Source organism: Cervus elaphus, chromosome X (assembly GCF_910594005.1).
Source record: "Cervus elaphus chromosome X, mCerEla1.1, whole genome shotgun sequence".
Lineage (NCBI taxonomy): Eukaryota > Metazoa > Chordata > Mammalia > Artiodactyla > Cervidae > Cervus > Cervus elaphus.
In genome coordinates, this window is record NC_057848.1 from 26,580,371 (window position 1) to 26,599,148 (window position 18,778).

At 48.4% G+C, this 18,778-nt stretch overlaps 1 protein-coding gene across 1 annotated transcript; it reads right to left on the minus strand.

The window, feature by feature from the left end:
• Window positions 1–2,690: 2,690 nt before the first annotated feature.
• On the minus strand, window positions 2,691–18,558 carry LOC122689413 (PAX-interacting protein 1-like). The gene is given in 18 exon segments (XM_043895813.1): window positions 2,691–3,096; window positions 3,606–3,666; window positions 3,753–3,828; window positions 3,912–4,046; window positions 4,999–5,099; window positions 7,531–7,699; window positions 8,727–8,829; window positions 10,164–10,234; window positions 11,356–11,399; window positions 12,570–12,754; window positions 13,387–13,508; window positions 14,239–14,376; window positions 15,150–15,245; window positions 17,166–17,204; window positions 17,207–17,262; window positions 17,738–17,785; window positions 17,788–18,160; window positions 18,550–18,558. Coding segments are annotated over 18 exon segments (1,842 nt in total). The 3' UTR covers window positions 2,691–3,080.
• Window positions 18,559–18,778: the final 220 nt, after the last annotated feature.

Here is an 18,778-nt window from a genome sequence, read left to right on the forward strand (position 1 = left end):
AATCTACAGTGTTTTTAAAAATTTAAAATGTATTGCTTATAAATGAAATAACACTTCAGATATATTAAACTGTAGAAACTAAAATCTAAGAGCTTTTTTATTGTGGCTACTAGAAACTTTAAAATTACATATGTGGTCAACATTATACTTCTACTAAATCTTGAGTCAGACCAAACAACAGGACTGAAAGACTTCCTTTCTTATGAGAATTAATTTTATAACCTAATCAACCTAACAAGTTGATTTACTTTATCTTTTTCTTAAATCTTCATATGTAATTTCATCTGAGCCTCCAAGTCAGTGTTTAGCAGCTGTGCAGGCCAGTTGGCTGTAGACAACTCCTGGAGTTTTGAAGGAGTATTTCTTGGCAGCTTTTGAAAAAAACACTCACTGAAAGGTTAATCAAGTCAGTCAGACTTGCATGGTGCTTAAACAAACCCCTTTCTTCACTGAAGACTGAACAGATGCATAGACTCTACCCAGAGGCTTTTATGCCATTATCATGTTCACTTTTCTTCAAGGGTATAAGCAGCAGGCCCATACTCTGAATACTGTGCAATCAACATTTTGTGTCAACTCATGAAACTCCTCTGTACTTTCAGGACCTTGTGGATTCTAAATTCTTTCACATTAACATTCATTCCACTTGTGGTTCGTGAGAAGACAGTCAGTTCTATAGGTAGGTTTGTTTGCTTAGGTACAAAAGTAGGAACTGAAAAGGACACACATTGTGAGATAGTCTGTTAAAGATGTAAGTGCCAACTGGGTGTGTTTTAAAAAGCTTGATAGACTGATGTTTCCAGGAGACCATCAGCGTGTCATCCACGTGTGCTGAGAGACTTAAGGGTGCCCACATGGTAAGAGACGGGTCACGGGAAAGTCACCACAGTCCAGGGCCTAGAGCACAGGTGAGGTCGCAGGTGTGGAACCTCACTTCACAACTGTGACACTGAGTGGTGATTTGCAGGACTAACTCCACGTGGCTCCAGGTCAGAGCCGGGAGGACATCCCACGTAACTAAGCGACTCCTGAGCCTTACGGCAATGCTGACAACTCCTGTGACGTGGAAGTCCTAACGTGTTTAATGCACGTGCTCCACCTAAACTGCGTTCGGGAATTAAACTGTACAGATTGCACAACTGGAGAACAGACTGGAGCCAATTACAGCTCCCTCAGGAAGCAACAGTTAGAACTGGACGTGGAAACAAAGACTGGTTCCAAATAGGAAAAGAAGTACGTCAAGGCTGTATATTGTCACCCTACTTATTTAACTTATATGCAGAGTACAACATGAGAAACGCTGGGCTGGAAGAAGCACAAGCTGGAATCAAGATTGCCAGGAGAAATATCAATAACCTCAGACATGCAGATGACACCACCCTTATGGCAGAGTGAAGAGGAACTAAAAAGCCTCTTGATGAAAGTGAAAGAGGAGAGTGGAAAAGTTGGCTTAAAGCTTAACATTCAGAAAACTAAGATCATGGCATCTGGTTCCATCACCTCATGGGAAATAGATGGGGAGACAGTAGAAACAGTGTCAGACTTAATTTTTGGGGGCTCCAAAATCACTGCGGATGGTGACTGCAGCCATGAAATTAAAAGACGCTTACTCCTTGGAAGGAAAGTTATGACCAACCTAGACAGCATATTAAAAAGCAGAGACATTACTTTGCCAACAAAGGTCCGTCTGGTCAAGGCTATGGTTTTTCCAGTGGTCATGTATGGATGTGAGAGTTGGACTGTGAAGAAAGCTGAGCACCGAAAAATTGATGCTTTTGAACTGTGGTGTTGGAGAAGACTCTTGAGAGTCCCTTGGACTGCAAGGACATCCAACCAGTCCATCCTAATGGAGATCAGTCCTGGGTGTTCATTGGAAGGACGGATGCTGAAGCTGAAACTCCAGTACTTTGGCCACCTCATGCGAAGTGTTGACTCATTGGAAAAGACCCTGATGCTGGGAGGGATTGGGGGCAGGATTGAGAAGGGCATGACAGAGGATGAGATGGCTGGATGGCATCACCGACTCGATGGGCATGACTTTGAGTGAACTCTGGGAGTTGGTGATGGACAGGGAGGCCTGGCGTGCTGCGATTCATGGGGTAGCAAAGAGTCGGACACGACTGAGCGACTGAACTGAACTGAACTTAGGAAGACACCTCAGCAATTGCCGTGGAGGCAAATTCAGTGTCTGAGGAGCACACTGATGGGCGGTGACATCAGGGCAGGGCTGAACTTCTGTGACAGCACTGGTCTTGAGCACACTAATACCTGTAGTATATTAAACACACTTGTATGTCAGTAGTCACTGGTAAGACGATGGTCTCCACTTACGTTTTTGTACCTACAACCTGACAGGAAGTGTATTAGAACCATATCTGGAACAGAAGCAGGAGAGATGTGGGTTTCTGTGGTATTAATGACTCTGGCTGGTCTGTGCCTGTGGTAATAACTGCTAATGTTCTGAACATAGCTCTGCTCAGGAGTCTATGTCTCACCTTGATAGAAAATGGCTACCTTCCAGAAATTACTTCCACAGGAGAAAATTCTACTAGAAAATATTTTGCCTTGAAATTACTTAAAATGTGATCCAGCTTAATGGAAACACTATAAACTATGCAAAAAATGTGTCACAATAAAGGATCACTCAATTCTAAGTTCAAAAGTACATTTATTTAAAATGTGGGCACAATTTCAATATAAAAGAAAAGAGTATAATAAATAAAAATAAAAGTGCAAAACGTTTCAAATCTTTAACATCCGTAATTTAGAAATAGCAAGGTCTTTATTTGCATCATTTTATTTGCAGCTAAAGTTCCAGTAACAGTGTTGTGAAAACATTTAAAAACCCGGCAAATGAATCATAAAGCCTAACATGGGCTCTTAAAACTCATATAATACAAAACATGATTTATGTTTCCTCAGAATAAAATTACACATCTTAATAAGATGCAACATATTTAATATATTTGTCTTCCTGCGTAAAAACGCTTGTCCCAAAGAAAGCAGCTGAAAAACAAGGGCGTCTGAGGGAGCAGGGCCGAGGGCAGGCCTACACTGCTCCTGGCACCAGCCCAGGTGCGTCAGTTAAATTTATATGTAGGCGTGTTGAGGAAAACAACTTCCCACAGCAGTGCGGACCTGTGCCAACACTCAACAAGGGCCCCGCATTCAGATAAAGAGCCCCAGGTGTCCGAAGCCCCGCCACAGAAAATCAGCCCCTCCCTTCTCCTGCAGGGCACATGCTAGGCCCTGCAGCCCAGGCCACCCGCTGCGGTAGGATGACACGGCTGCTCTCAGGCTGCAGACGTGAGGAGAGGCCCAAGAGGTCACCCACAGACAGCTCAGGTAAGCTTTACACCAAGTCTTCCTCCCACAAAGAAAGGCAGCGCAGAACAGGCATTCAGATCTAAACATGGAGGGTGGGAAAGAGCCTGGAAAGATGTAAGAGCACCTACTCTAGAAGAACAGCCTATGAAATTCAACGGGCCTTCAGTGGTTCTATCACTAACCCTGGCAATAGTGCCCTAATCTGTGGGCTCACGGAGCGCACGCAGCTCTGACACTAAAGATGAGAGGGGCCCACCCACCGCCTTCCCAAAGGATATGACTCGTAGTCCAGTGTCTGAGTGAGCACTCCAGTGAGAACAAACTCTGCATTGTGAGCATCTGCAAGGAACAAAAATAAAACCTGTCAAACAGACGCACCTGCCTGCACCCATGCACGCCAACACACAGCAGAGAAATGAACATACCTATTCCTCTGACAAAATATTCTTGACACAAGTGAAGGTCATTTTCACAGGATATTAAAATTATTTCTGACAAACTCTAAGTAAAAGAAAATCAGCTTCTTGGTTACTGAGCCTTGTACATGACATTGATACATTCAACAGTGTTTCACTTCTATGCACCTTATCCTGCTTATGTTCCATGAGTTTCCTGATAGACGGCTGTTTAGACAACACTTCACCTCCTGCACATTCCACAATCGCTTTCATGGTTGACAGACTTGGGCAGATCCCAGGAGTGATGTAAAAGTATTTCGCCTAAAAGTGAAAATACGTGTACTGGTTTCAAACTGAATCTTCAGTGTGCGTAATTTCTCATTCTACCCAAGAATTTTGACAAAATGACTAATTTCATGGAGCTACACGGTACTAGACACCCTTAGTTCCCAACCTGAAGTAGGCCTGGCAGAACCCAGACATGGAATTTCAGAAATAAGCACTCTCATATGCTAGGTGTGAAGTATAATTATTAAAAAGTGACTAGAACTTTAATTCCTGTAAGACATGAAGTATTCTGTGATAAGAGCAAGAATAAGAACAAGAACAAGAACATTTTTCACAATTTCTAAAGCTCAAATGGAGTACAAAATGATTTTGATGGTTAAAATTTTCTAACACCCTTACTCTTAAATGTACCAAAAGTACCATTTTGTTTTAAACTCTTCAAACGTTTAGAAAAACACAGACTATTTTAGGTAATGTACTCTTAACTCAGTACTGAAAATCTCTTTGGATTCCTAAGTTGGCTCCTTAAGAGCAAAACAAACAAACAAACAAAAAACCTGCCTCTATTAATCTACTAAGCCACTGTTTGATACAAAAAAATTTTTTTTCCTAACTGTTCTAACTTAGAAACATTTAAACACTGTAGTTTAGAATTATTAGACACATATTCAGTTAATATTTTCTCAAGATTGGTCTCCATTTTCCAGCTGAATATACATTTTATGAGAATAGTATTAATGTAAGTTGTTAAAAGCAAAAAAAAAAAAACAAACATCTTATAAATTATTCATAACATACTCTTTGAACCCGGGTTATTTGTAATGCATCTCTCTCCCTATCGATTCTCTTCGACCCGGAACAGAACCTAGAGGAGGCCTGACTGCACAGGGGGAGTGGGGAGAGCCCAGCTCTCTGGGTGCAAGCTGCCCGCTCCGTCATGGTTGCCCAGATGCAGCAGCTGATCTGAGCTCCAGTCCAGGTGTACCTTGAAAAGTGGAGAAACGTGGGCCCTCCTCAAGGACTCCTCCAAACTGAAGGAGAAAAGCACTTCGGCCTCTGCATCTCGGAGAAGGTAGTTCTGTTTGTCTGAAAAGGAAGACAGCACAGCCTCAGAAAGTGCCTGGCGCTGGGGTGCACCGCGTGTGACTGGCTCCAGGTGCCCCAGTGAGCCAGGTGCTGGCATCCACTTGTGAAACCTGTGAATGAGTAAGTCTCCCCGATTATGTTTCATTTACCTTCCTCCCGAAAACAGCCAGCCAGGCCAAAGACACTCTTCCTCATAGATCAGTGTTTCTTAACTTTTAGGAACAAATGTTCTGACAGCCGTCCATGGACCCTCCTCTCATCCCTGGGCGGCTCCCTACCTCCCCCTCAGCTGTAACTTCACACTGTTGAGGGGCCAGAGCACCCCAACCCAGACCCAGGTGAAGAGTGCCCATGTGGAGGGACAGGCTGGGAACCAGGTTCATGGCCAGCTTGTGCTCACAAGGACCAGTGACTTCAGAGCCACTGGACTCCAGCTGAGAGTCAATTAGCCATATTTTACAGATGTACCAAAAACAAGTTCCTTTTATACACGTATAAGTACATCAATTTATAAAGAATGGTTTTACCAGATTTTGAGATCTAAGAATTTTTAAATAATACCCAATTTTTCAAAAAGTAAAGATCATGAAATGTTTTCATCTTCTTATGAATACATCTCATTCAGAAAAGCATTCCATCATCATAACCAAACTAACAGTCCAGGGTCAGGCTGAGTCAGACAACAGGCTGTAGGGCTGACAGGCCACATGCAGGGTATGTCACTTGCCCTTCTCTTTTTTAACAACGCCTTAAAAACGAGAAAACCATTCTCAGCTCAGAGAGCATAGTTGCTGACTCCATCAGGTCACTCAGGAGACATTGAGATTTAACAACTGCTAGAAATGCAAGTCCATCAGCCACCAGCAGAAAAAGAAGGCACTACACTAGGTGAAAGAAGAGAAGAATGTCTAAAAAATGAAGTTAAAAAATGAACAAAGAAGTACTGTCATGCATGAAGTTACATACTTGAATGAAGTGATGTATCTGAAATGCTAGTTTCTATAGCATGATGAAGGTTGCTGTGCCTGCTGAAGAGCTGTGAGGGATGACAGGAAGCAGTCCCTGTTTAAGGTGAGAGATGACACTGAAAGCAACACAGTGGCTACAACAACCTTGGGTTTCTAAGAGGAGCAGCAGAATTATATTTACTTGGTCGGAGTTGTGGCAAGAGTCAAACTTTCCACAGCAGTGCAAAGGGCACGTGTGCATTCCAGAAAGAAATAACCTATACAATTGGTGTCTCAAACTATATAGATATAAATACAAAATGTCAGAATACCCCTCCCCCATGATAGGAAGCGTCCAGTCTTAAAGCTGTCAGAGCCCAGGCAGGGGCGGTGTGCTGCAGGGGTGGGGGCGCAGGGATGGCCGATGGGGGCTGACTATATGGGACTCGTCCAGGAAGCTAATGTATTTAGGACATTGGGAGCAGGCATCTCACTGCTGGAGTACAGACACCGGAAGGGAGAGACGAGCCTGAGCCCTGTGGTGTGGGACTGGAACTGGACAGATAGACACGGGGAGCACCGTGTGAGTCGGCTTGGCATAGCCAGACCCCATGGGCCGGAGTGCCATCAGCTCCCCGGGTCTGCCCTGAGATTGGAACTGGGGGCGGGGTGGGGGGTCCCTGGGACACGCTGGTGCCAGCACTGGGGCAGAAAAGCCTAAGACGAGTCTAGGACGCTCTTGTTTTGCCAAAAGCTACCAGGTGGTCACGACTGATGGGAAGAGCAGAGAGGACACTGAAGCCAGCACGACCAGAGGTCACTGGTTACAGCGGGGCGACGTGGGAACAGTGACAACCCCACGGATGAGACAGAAAGGAGACATGTGAGGAAACAGGGGATAAAGGAGAGTCGGCCGAGGAGCAGCGGCAACTACAGACTTCAAAGTGCTTCCCACAGATGACTCGAGAGCAGGCGGAGAGGAGAAGGGACCACTGTGGACACCACCCAAGGACCACCTGTGCAGCCTCTGGCAGGAGGCATTCGGGGTGGGGCAGGGGCACACAGCAGCGGAGTGAAGGTCCCACCACAGATGCCCCTGCCTGTCCTGGAGGCGGGTGCCCCAAACTGTCCCCGAGGCCACCTGCCCCGTGTTCCCAGGACACTCCTGCGCTCCCTGGCCCTGCTGCGTCCACTGTCCCACACCTGGAACCCCATTGGACAGCCAGCATATCAGGGAAACAAGGCAGGCCTACAGAGCTCTTCCCCAGTACTTCCCCAATTACCACAACCTTCCTATTTCACAGTAAAATGCACAGATATCAAATGCCTCACTGGGACATGAAAAAATTTGTTATTTATCCATTTAAATTCACAGAGTTAAAAAATGAACTTGATGTGTGCTGGGATGAAAATGGGGACAAATTTGAAGGCAAAAACCCTCCTAACTGGGCATCCAGTGCACAGGGTGCGGCTCGGCCACTTACCGATGAACTTGCGGCACTTGAAGCACTCCTCCAGCCACTCTGGGGTGACGATGTGCTTCACCACGGAAACGGCCATCAGGAACTTGACGGTCCGCGTCACCTTGCTGGCGATGAGGTGGGTGCACTTCTGTGCAGACTCGGCGACCTCCCCACCCAGGATGTGGAGCTTCTCAGGGCCGGAAACACAGAGCAGAGGTGAGACCATCTGGTCTGCAGAGCCGCCCGCCCAGCCTCAACCCGGGACTTGTCTAGACCGTGAATGGGGCTCTCGGCAGCACAAAATGGTGAAAGCGGTGAAGCCAGACCTACGCCACCGTGCGAGCAAAGTGGAAACTGGAAGTGACAATGTACATTTCCCTAATCCGTGCCACACAAGTCAAGATTAAAGCAGGACCTCCACTGGACACCAGGAGGACACCCCTTTGAAGAAGTAGAAAGCTCTGAGAACAAGGCAGCTCGCTACATAAGGAGTGAACCTCCCAGGCTGTCTACGCCAAAGTGAGTATTGATAAGGCACGTTAAGACACAGTCTCTAAGAAATGATGACATAAAAATCGACTTAAGACATAGACGTGTAAAAGATGATCTCTTCATACCCAACTTTAAAAGTAAAAAATAATTTTATGGTAGCATTTATAATTATTTCTTTTCCTTTAAAAAAAAATAAAGGGAAATGTTTGAATCCCTGTGATACAGGTCAACTATATTTTAACCATTCCCTCCCCAGACACAAGCCCACAATCCCTCCTGGTGTTACTTCCAGAAGTGCATTTATGTAAATAAATACAAAAACACCTGTGACCCCTGGGCCCGCCCCACCAGAGAGAACAAGTCTTGAGAAGATGGTGGGTTCATTTAGGAAACCTGAAGGGGCACAGCTACTCTCGTAAGCTAATGCCCTTATGAAAATGATATTTGCGCGGCTTTGCTAATGTGTGATTACAAGACTGCTCTTGGTCTCCTCACCTGAGTCGTCCTAACAAGAAAGAAAGCGTCTAAGGAGGAAGTAGCAGCAATAATGAGGCGGGAAAGCAACGATGTAATGATGACGCAGTTTATAAATAAACACGATGAACAACGTTACAACATGATATTCCTAATTACATGTTAACCTAATAAAACTGCTAGCCTAAAGCAAATATAAACAAAAAGGAACATTCCTAAAAATCCTTATGCGAAATAGAAGGAAATTTCACCTTTATGTACTCTTGAACTTGAACAGACTCAAATCCAGTGAAAAGCACAAAACGGGTCAGTTCCGGTGGTAACTTCTTGGAGGGAGGTGGAATATCTTCCATTCTATGAAACACACATAGAAAAGAATGGCTATTACTTCCCTAATATGTTCTTTACCAAACAAGACATTTTAATTTTAACAGTGTTAAGAAGCTCTGAGAGCTTTACCTGTGTGTGGTTTTCTGTTCTTAAAGGGAAAGTGCAGTGATTCACCTGCTCTTTCTTTCCCACCATTTACACAAAGTCGCCCCAAAGGACTCTCAGCTGGCACCCCTAGGGGAAGGGCTGATCAGGCACCACCCCCCACCCCCCAGCCTGCACTGTCCCTGGGGGTCTGTGAGGGTGGAAGGGAGGGCTTCCAGGGCCCTCTGTGGTCCCCAGTCCCCCACCGTATCCCACAGGACCCATCTCACCCCAGAAGCTCTGATGCAGAGCAAAGCTGGTCGACTCAAGCACACACTCTATATTAAACTTCTTTGCTTAAATCTGTTCAAGCCCTATTTTTAGCTTATATTTGAGACAGTCTATGAAATAAAAAAAAAATCTGTAGTGTTTTAATGATGTATATAATCACACAATTAGGCTTTTGCTAAAGAATCCAACAATCCCCAGATTGGGTGGCTGTGGGGACTGGAAGGAGGGGACTGAGGAGCAGGGAAGAGACAAAGACCCTCACTCAATGCAGCTCAGAGGGTCTCTCGGTTCTAGTTAAACCACCGGCTTACCTCCACCAGGTGAGACCAGAGCAAGTCTGACAACACCGCCACCCCAGCCCCACAGAGGGGGCTCCATCCCCCATCCTGACCTGGGTCAGGGGTCGGACGTGGGCTCCCGGGCACACACTGAGGATGCCTAGAGCCGGGTTCCAGTCCCCCCACCCCCATCCCACCACAGCAGCTCGTTTCACACAATGGGGGTTCTGGCAAGATAGAAAAAAGATAAAACTGAAGATTGGACTTTTTTTTTTTTTTAATAAGAAAGGAAAAGACACTGGCTAATCCCTGTTTATCTCCAGTGATGAAACGAGAGATGTCATGATACAGCTGCAATTCAAGCAGCGCATCCTTCCAAGTCCTGGTGGTTTAGTTGCTCAGTCGTGCCCAACTCTTTGTGACCCCATGGACTGTAGCCCGCCCGACTCCTCTGTCCATGGGGATTCTCCAGGCGAGAATACTGGAGTGAGTAGCCATGCCTTCTTCCAGGGGATCTTCCCGACCCAGGGACTGAACCCATGTCTCATGTCACCTGAATTAGCAGGCGGGTTCCTTACCACTAGTGTCACCTGGAAAGCCCTTCCAAGTGAAAATCTTAGGAATTTCCCCAACTGCCACCATTTCCTAGAACAGACTGTAAAAGATCATCAACCATTAAAAAAAAACCAAGGTGATTCTTCCTACCTGGCTCTTCTGGAAGAAGGCTGGATATTAGTTACTTCATTCTGCTTCGCTTTGGGAGGTAGTCTTACACCCTGTAATTAACAGATGATTTACCTTAGTCAACCTCCCCAGTGACACAGCAGCTTCTGAGCGCTTCCTACCCATCTCACCACACACAAGAAACACTCCCCAAGGCACAACTGGCAGAGACCACGGGCACATGCAACTGTCCAGGGAGGCCCTGGCGCTGGCCACCCTCTCTATTCACCAGACCCAACAGTTCTTAAGATGTCTTCACCCCTCTCCTAGCACTTGTGATAGATTTAATTAATCCTCAACCTTGAACTTCTCAAAACACTTTTTACTTCAAATACTTTGTGTCTCAATGGAATCTGGAAAACACAGTGATTGCAATTACACCCCTCCAGAAAGACGGAGGTTCCCCTATGAGGGTGCAGGACGGTCGGGTCACAGGACACTGGAGGGGAAGGCAGGCCTCTGACGGCCACTCTGTGTCCCAGGCACAGCGCCCGTGCTCCTAAAACCAGCTGGAGGCCCTGACGTGCAGAGATGTGGAGCCAGTGCCCCTAGAGGCCCCCACAGCCAGCCTCCCACTCTGGCTGCTGCCCCCTCACCCCTTCCTTGCCTCTAACCCAGTCTTTCTTACACAAGCACACTCATTTATGTTCTACTATGGGGAGCAACCACCTCTCCATCTGAGATGAGGGTGGAGATGACCCTCCCCGCCAAGTGAAAGGCAGCCCTACCAGAGCTGCCTACCAACCAACCCCTGGCACTCCAGTGCAGAACAGCCCATCCTGAAGGCAGCCCATCAGAGACCCCAGCCAGTGGCCTGGAAGTCCACCACCACAGTGAAGCGCTGCGGTCAGGGCTGACACTCTGGCGCCCCAGTTCCCACCTCCTGAACACCACGGAAACACACGGTCTCCCTGTATTCTGCTCTGCGGTTCTGTAAGCACTCACGTAGCTCTCTGAAGAAGTCATGGGGCTAATGTGTGTCATGTGACTGAGTAACTCCCAATATCACCAACGGAGAGGATAAAGACACAGGGTGCCCTGAACAGCTTACGACAGGCGAGAAGATTCAGCCTTCATTGGTCATGACGGCCAATTACTAAAAGAATTAGTTACAGATACAAACATATCCCTACTTCTTTGTAACACAGTAAGTAAGGTGACTAACTTGACATACCATCAACAACTCTGCTGACACTTTCAACGGAACTCTCCAAGCATCTGAAGAGAGAAACAGGTTACTTTTCAGAAACACTATGTACATAAAGGAGCCCTTATCAATATAAAAGCCCTTTCAGGACACACACACACACTATTATAAAACAGGTTAACAATAAGGACCTGCCATATAGTACAGGGAACTCTACTCCGTACTCTGTAATAGCAACGTGGGAAAAGAATCTTTAAAAACAGTAGACGTATGTACAAGTATGACTGATTCAGTTTGCTGCACACCTGAAACTAGCACAACATTATGAACCAACCGTATCCCAATAAAGAAATTAAAATGGAAGTGTATCAATAATAGCAGAAATGAGAAGCCTCTCCAGGTGTGGGTCATCCTGGACACGCAGCGGCTCGGGTGATGGCCTCCAACAAGGGGACCGTAAGGACTATTCCTGAGTTTACAGGGAAGCCTGGCGGGGGCCGAGTGTTCCGTACGAGACCAAGCTGAGCAAACCAGCAGCCTGTGGCCCAGTGCAGGCACCACCCACCCGCATGTGCTGAACCCCAGACAGTTCCGGGAGCCCCGTGGTCTGGCGTCCTAGAAACTGACTGTGAGGAGCACAGCACGTGGGGGTGGCGGCCCGGCTGGGCCCTCAAGGACACGTGTCCACCGAGGAAGGGCCTGGCGTCTGCACCACGGCTTCAGAGTGGACGTCATAGCCAGGTCTGTCCCAGGGAAGCAGGCTGGCTGTGGCTCAAAACCAGAAAGGGATTTCTTGCGACTGAGACCTTTAGGACCAGAACTGGATGGGCTCCTTCATGGGAGCACATGTTAAAGCAGCGTTCGAGCGACCACTTCCTGGAGTGACGCTCAGGTGGGTAAATGGGGTTAAGCACCATCTGGTGTACAGTCAGGGCAGTGGGCCTTCCTCGGGATCTGTGCAGCAGAAAGTGGGGGGCGGGGGGTGCCGTTTCTCACAGAGCAAGTTAACTGAGAGCTGGCTTGAAAGACAAGATCAAAAGGCTTTCTAGTGTTCCTTCCACTTCTGAGAGTCCATTTAAAAAAAGCAAACAAGAATACAAGCCAACAAAACTTCTGGGCTCAGTGCAGTGGGAGACAACGTGGAGAGGAAACAGGAGAGGAGATAAAAACCGACGTGACCCTGAAGCCAAGAGCGGTGCCTGGAGCCCCAGCCCACGGCCACAGGGAGTTGGCCTGCTTACCCAGAAGGTTCACCACCAGGTGTGGGGTCGGGGCGAAGGGGTCCTGCAGGCCAAAGGTGGTATAGCAGCCATACTGTGTCTGCTGCAGGGCCTCGAAGTTCCCCAGCAGGATGTCCCCCAGCCACTTGACATTCACGCACGGGATCTGCCACTCTTTGGCTTTCTCGTACTTTAAACCAGTTGGTCTTTTTTGGTTGGGGTCGGGGGGAGAGAAAACACATTCATTAGAGTTATCGGTGTTCAAATTTGTACTTCTGTTAACACAAACCAGCCCACACTTGCTCACACTGGACATGGCAGGGACGGTTCTGCAGAGCTGATCGGGCTGTAAGGAGGTGTCCATGTGATCATGAGGTCATCGCCCACCCTGCTTTCACCTCACCACTGTCACCTAATTTGACTGCAGCCTCCTTAATCATATGCTTTCCTTCTTCTGCTAACATTACGACAAATATCACTGCCATTCTTTCAACAGACTCTGATGTCCACCATGGAACTCTGACAGACTGAGAGATCCAGAATGGCCCTGTGCAGGCCGAGACAGAACCTCGGCTGACTGAGGGGCCCGGAGCGGCCCTGTGTGGGCCGAGACAGAACCCCGACTGACTGAGGGACCCTCAGAGGCCCTGTGTGGGCAGAGATGGAACCCTGGCTGACTGAGGGACCCCGAGAGGTCCCATGTGGGCTGAGACAGAACCCCGACTGACTGAGGGACCCTTAGAGGCCCTGTGCGGGCAGAGATGGAACCCTGGCTGACTGAGGGACCCAGAGTGGTGCCAAGCAGGCTGAGGGCGGACGTGGCGGTGGCTGCGTTTACTCTCTGCAGATGAGGATGGTGTTGCTGCGGCACAGGTAGCCCGTGTACTTGGCACCTGCCAGGTACACCATTCGCTTCAGGTCGTCCCTGTCGCTGTTGACGAACCCAGTCACGGAGATAATCTGGGGGGGAAAGGTCCAGTAAGGTCAAGATGTAATGATGGTTTAACCCAGTTAGTGTGACTCTTTCTTCTCCCTGTTGGTTGCGCTACAGACACACGTGTTTCCATTCCTCCTCCGGCATTGAGGGGCACTTGGCGACATCACCTCTGAGAATGCTGTCACTGCTGACAATGCTGCACATGAGACAGCAAGGGGGGACGGAAAGCAAACATACCAAATGGAGAATGTTTTCCTGTGTTAGCATGACACTGTTCCGATCATGTTAATGGAAGTTACTTTACTAAGCCTACGAATATTGGTCAGTTCCTCTTACTGATCCCGGTTTTGGGCTCATCTGACAGGGAGAACCGACAGGAGATGATGTCCGCCCAGCTGTGGCCACTTCTGGTGTCAGACGCTTAATTGTAAAGTGAAAGTGAAGTCGCTCAGTCATGTCTGACTCTTTGCGGCCCTATGAACTGTAGCCCTCCAGGCTCCTCTGTCCATGGGATCTTCCAGAAAAGGATACTGCAGTGGGTTGCCATTTCCTTCTCCAGTGGATCTTCCCAACCCAGGGATTGAACCCGGGTCTCCTGCATTGCAGGCAGGAGCCACCAGGGCGTAGGCATTTATTAAACAGTGTCAAAGACTTGGGGGAACCTGTTAAATGTCAGGAAGCTGAGACTGTGACAGGGGGACAGACAAGGAAACAAGATGCTGGTTCTGTTCAGGGAGGCAGGGAGAGCCTTACATGCTGGGAGCACGGCTTGTCCCCCAGCGGGAAGGCCAGTGGAAAGTGCAGGGCCCGATGGGGCGGCACCAGCTTCTTCTTCTTCAGGACCGTGTTCAGCCAGTGTGCCGTGATGCACCTCTTCCTCTCCTTTATCGCCTGCAAACACAACAATACGGGCCGGTCGTTGGGGGCTTTACTGCAGGTGACATACAGAACTGTGTAACTACAAGGTCATTTTTACTGGAAGTCCAATAAATATAGGAATTTCAGGAGCTTAGCACTCAATTTACTAAGTTAATAAACTACAACAGTGTCATAGGTTAACTTGAACACAACCTGAAACGCAGGAACAAGAGCCGACCACGGGGAGGAGAGCTGACAGCCCAGGAAATGACTTTAATCATGGAAAGAGATGACACTCCCGATCATCAGAATTCAAATTGCCCCGTGAGAATACAGCGAGTTATGAAAACGTAACTGCCCCTGAAGTTAACCGCGGGATGACCCCTACGTGCTCTTCACCAGGCATTTCTCAGAGGCCATGTACCACATACACACTAACGGCAGTCAGTCCATGAACAAGAACCCATCAGAGAAGAACAGAAATGAGCCCTGAGGGGATGAGTGCAGGCCGCCCCGAGGGGGAGCTGCCTGTCAGCAGCTCCGAGCGACCCTGCTCCCGCCGCTCCATGCTCGGGTGGCCCTGCCGGGGCGGACGATGTCCACCTCCCCCTCATTGGGAACCTGCCTTTCCTCCCCAGTCCTCACAGACAGAGAAGCCAGGGGCCAGAGGTGTCCACATGCCAAAGGTGGATGGAAACCAGTGAGAAGCGGTTTCCTGTCTTCAGAGGTGGGAGAAAGACCTTTCCAAGCATGACCGTCCCAGCATCTCTCAGAGTCCCCCAGTCCCAGAAGAGCTGAGCCCTCACCTGTGTGAACAGCCCGCTGACCTGACTCTCGCAGAGCAGGTGGGTGCAGCGGCTCGAGAACGTGGGGTCCACGGCTCCTCCATGTGTCTGGATGATCTGCACACACATGAGACCCACGGTCAGTCAGCTCCCACGCCCGGGGAAGAGGGACTTGTGATCTCCAGTCGGACAGCAGTTCACGAGACCCACCACATCATGTACACAGTGTATTTCCCAAAGTGTGAATGAACTATCAGTTATATCTATGCGCTTTCCCACCCAGCACTACACAGCAAAAATGAACTCTAAGCCCCGTTTCATCTGAACTTCTGGAGGAAGAGCGGGATGCTCTCTTTCTAAGACAGGGCGCTGTGGACGTTTTAGATAAACCAGCTGATCTGAGCTGTGGGGCGTCCCACGTCTCAGGGGGCCGGCTGAACCCCGACCCCCACCCCAGGTGCCATGAGCACTTCCCCTGCTGGGACAGCGAGAAAGGTGTCAGACATCGCCAACTGGTCCCTGGGGCCAGAAGCACTGCCTTTAAGAAACTTTATTCTAAAAGGGAAAAAAGAAAGCAAAGCAAGATGAAGTTAAATTCAGTTTCTGAATTTCTGAATTTTTTGGTACCGTCCTGTAACCCAACTGCAGTGGTTACACGGTCGTGTGGCACTGAGGGGAACACCGTTACCAAAAGGGTGAGAACTTCTTGGGTTGGCAAAAAAGTTCCTTTGCTTTCTTTAACTAAAAGACATACTTTTTATCTGCCCCAAGAACTTTACTGAACAACGTATTCACTGTTCTGTTCCACTACCGTCGGCCATTTTTCAGGCAACTTCATAATTCCATTTTCCCAAGACTTTTTATCTTTCTGAGCAAAGAACTGTTCCAGGTGCCTTTTACAGTCTTCCAGACAATTAAAAAAAAATTTTTTTTTCCAGTAAGAGAATCTTGTAAAGACCAAAATAAATGGAAATTCAAAGGCGCCATGTTTGGTGAATAAGGTGGATGAATCAGAACTTCCCAGACAAGCTCTAACAGTTTTTGCCTGGTCATCAAACATCAACGAAAAATGGAAGAATGTGAGTTTTCTGTTGGTTAATTCCGGGTGCTTTTCATCAAGGGCTGCTTTCAGATGGTCTAATCAGGAGGAGTACTTGTTGGAATTAATCGTTTGGTCTTCCAGAAGGAGCTCACAACAGAGGACTCCCTTCCATTCCCTCCATATACACAATACCACCTTCTTTGGTGTGGTTGGTGGTAGTTCATTTCACTTGCCCCCAAATCTCTTCTGTTCATTATTGTACAGTATTGCTTCATCACTGGTCACAATTTGTTGTAAAAACAAAACGTTTTTTTGTTATGTTTCAGTAGAGAACTGCATGTGGAAAAATAGTCAGGAAGGCTTTTTTCGCTTCCCTTGTGTGGAACCCAAACATCAAAGTAATGAACACAGCCAGGCTGGTACAATTCATTCTCAGTGCTGGATTTGGATGTTCTGAGTATGTTGGCTATCTCACATGTGGTATAATGTTGACTGTTTTCAGCTAACATCTCGATTTGGTCGCTATCAACTTCAATGGGTCTGCCCAGCTGAGGGGCATCATCCAGCAAGACACCTCCAGCAGGAAACTTTGCAAAGCACTTCTGGCACGTTTGATCAGTCACAGCACCTTCTCCATACACTGGACAAAGCTCTCTCTCTCTCTCTCTCTTTTTTTTTTCAATTGTGTTTTTACCTTTCTTTAAATAATTAAGCATAATATGCCCGAAATATTCCTTTGTTTCTTTCATCTTCAATATTAACATGGCTGCACAGAAATTCACCAATTTTGATAACTGTTTAAAAGAATGCACACTGATAAGACAGCTGTCACAGAACAATCTAACAAAATTGTTTTGCATGAAGTTAAAGTCAATTAAGTGCTATCAGAGCCATCTTACAGTAAAAACAAATGAGCTTCTTGGCCAACCCAGCGGTTATAGGCGTAGGTACACGTGTATGTGTGTGTGCAGGTACATGTATCTCAGTGACCTCACCCTTTTCCAGGGGGCCAGCAGCTGCTTGTCAGACATCTGGTGTCTGGATAATCCACGATTGCAAACACACATCCCAGGAAGAAGCCTTCTTCTGGGACTAGAACAGAATTATACAAGGAAAATGAATTAGAACCCCCATTCTGTGAATGTGTGCACAAAACATGAAAAAGTTCAGAGTTTGATGTGAATTTATGAAGTTAGTCATGCTTTCCCATGATGTCTCCACCAGTAGTCTGAGGACCTCTGCAAAAGGTCCTACAAATACAGCTGCTACAAATGGAGCTACTCAATCACCAATATTACGTGATTCAAAACTGGGAACCACCAGAGTTTATGTCTGGGTGCCAAGTGCTCCGAGTGGTCCTTGAGACAGCCCACCATTCCAAGGGCACCGGTGTTCACTTCAGGGTAGGGACGGAGGCCCAAACCACCGGAGAAACCTAACAATTCCTAACTATAGCTCCTATTTTCTAAGTATTACCCTGACATGAATCCTTAGCCTGCCCTCAAACGCTCTCAGAGAAGGTACAAGGGTTTCAGGAGAGGGAAAGACAGAGATGCATATTACTAACTCTCCACTGCTGGGTCATGTCCAAACAGCGGGGGCTGAGCCTGCGCCTAGGCGGCGGGGTCTTCAGGGCCTGGGCCGTCTGGCCGGGTGGCTGTACCGTCGGCGTCGACTGCATCTGCTGCTGCTGCAAGTGGGCAAGCTGCTGCTGCAGGGGCGGCTGGGGCTGCTGGGGGAACTGGTGCAGGTGGGCCTGTGGTGGCTGGAATGGGTGCAGCGGGGGTGGAGAGTAGGGCTGCTGCAGCAGGTGCCACTGCTGGAACTGCAGGAGCTGCTGGGGCTGCAGGTGCAGGATGGGGTGCGGGGCTGGGGCTGGCTCCAGGGCCATCTTCACCTGGCTGAGCAGCACCATGCTCAAGGGGCCCTGCTGGCCTTGGTTCACCTGCTGTTCCAGCGCCTTCATCGGCACCGAGAGGGACTGCAGGATCTGGAAGCAGAGGTCAGGCAAGGTCGTGTCAATAGCTGCTGCCCTCAACTCACAGGCCCCTCAGAGAGCAGAGCAGCACACCCTACACACCGTGGGCTAACTCTCAACAGCAGGAGGTTTCAGACACACCCACGGTCCCCCCATGTGCATACACACTGCCAGCGCACTGAAGTGAACATACTCATACTTGAGACCTCTTCACCAAAACGTGAAACAGAGTAAGTAAGTAAAATGGAAGAGGCTACTGAATGGACATGGGCAGATATACACCCTGGAGTGGCTGACTCGCTCCAGAGCAGAAGGACTGGAGCGGGAGATGTATGCTGTTCTGTCCCGCTGACCCCCACAGTCCTGCTGTAAGCCCAATGCCCCGCCATGCCCCGCCTCACCCGGGCCATATAGCCTGCCCAAGCATCCCTCCCACAGCTGCTGTTTCCCAACAAAGGGTCCAGAGGACGCCAAGACCCCACCTGCATGAAGGCACAGGGCTCTGCAACGGTGGACGGCAGCCGCCAGCCACCCCCGTCTGCGGCCACCCTGCTCCGCCACACACACAAGGGACAGGAGAGACCCAGCCCCAGGGCTGTGCATGCGGGTAGCCTTCCCCAGGTCAGAGGC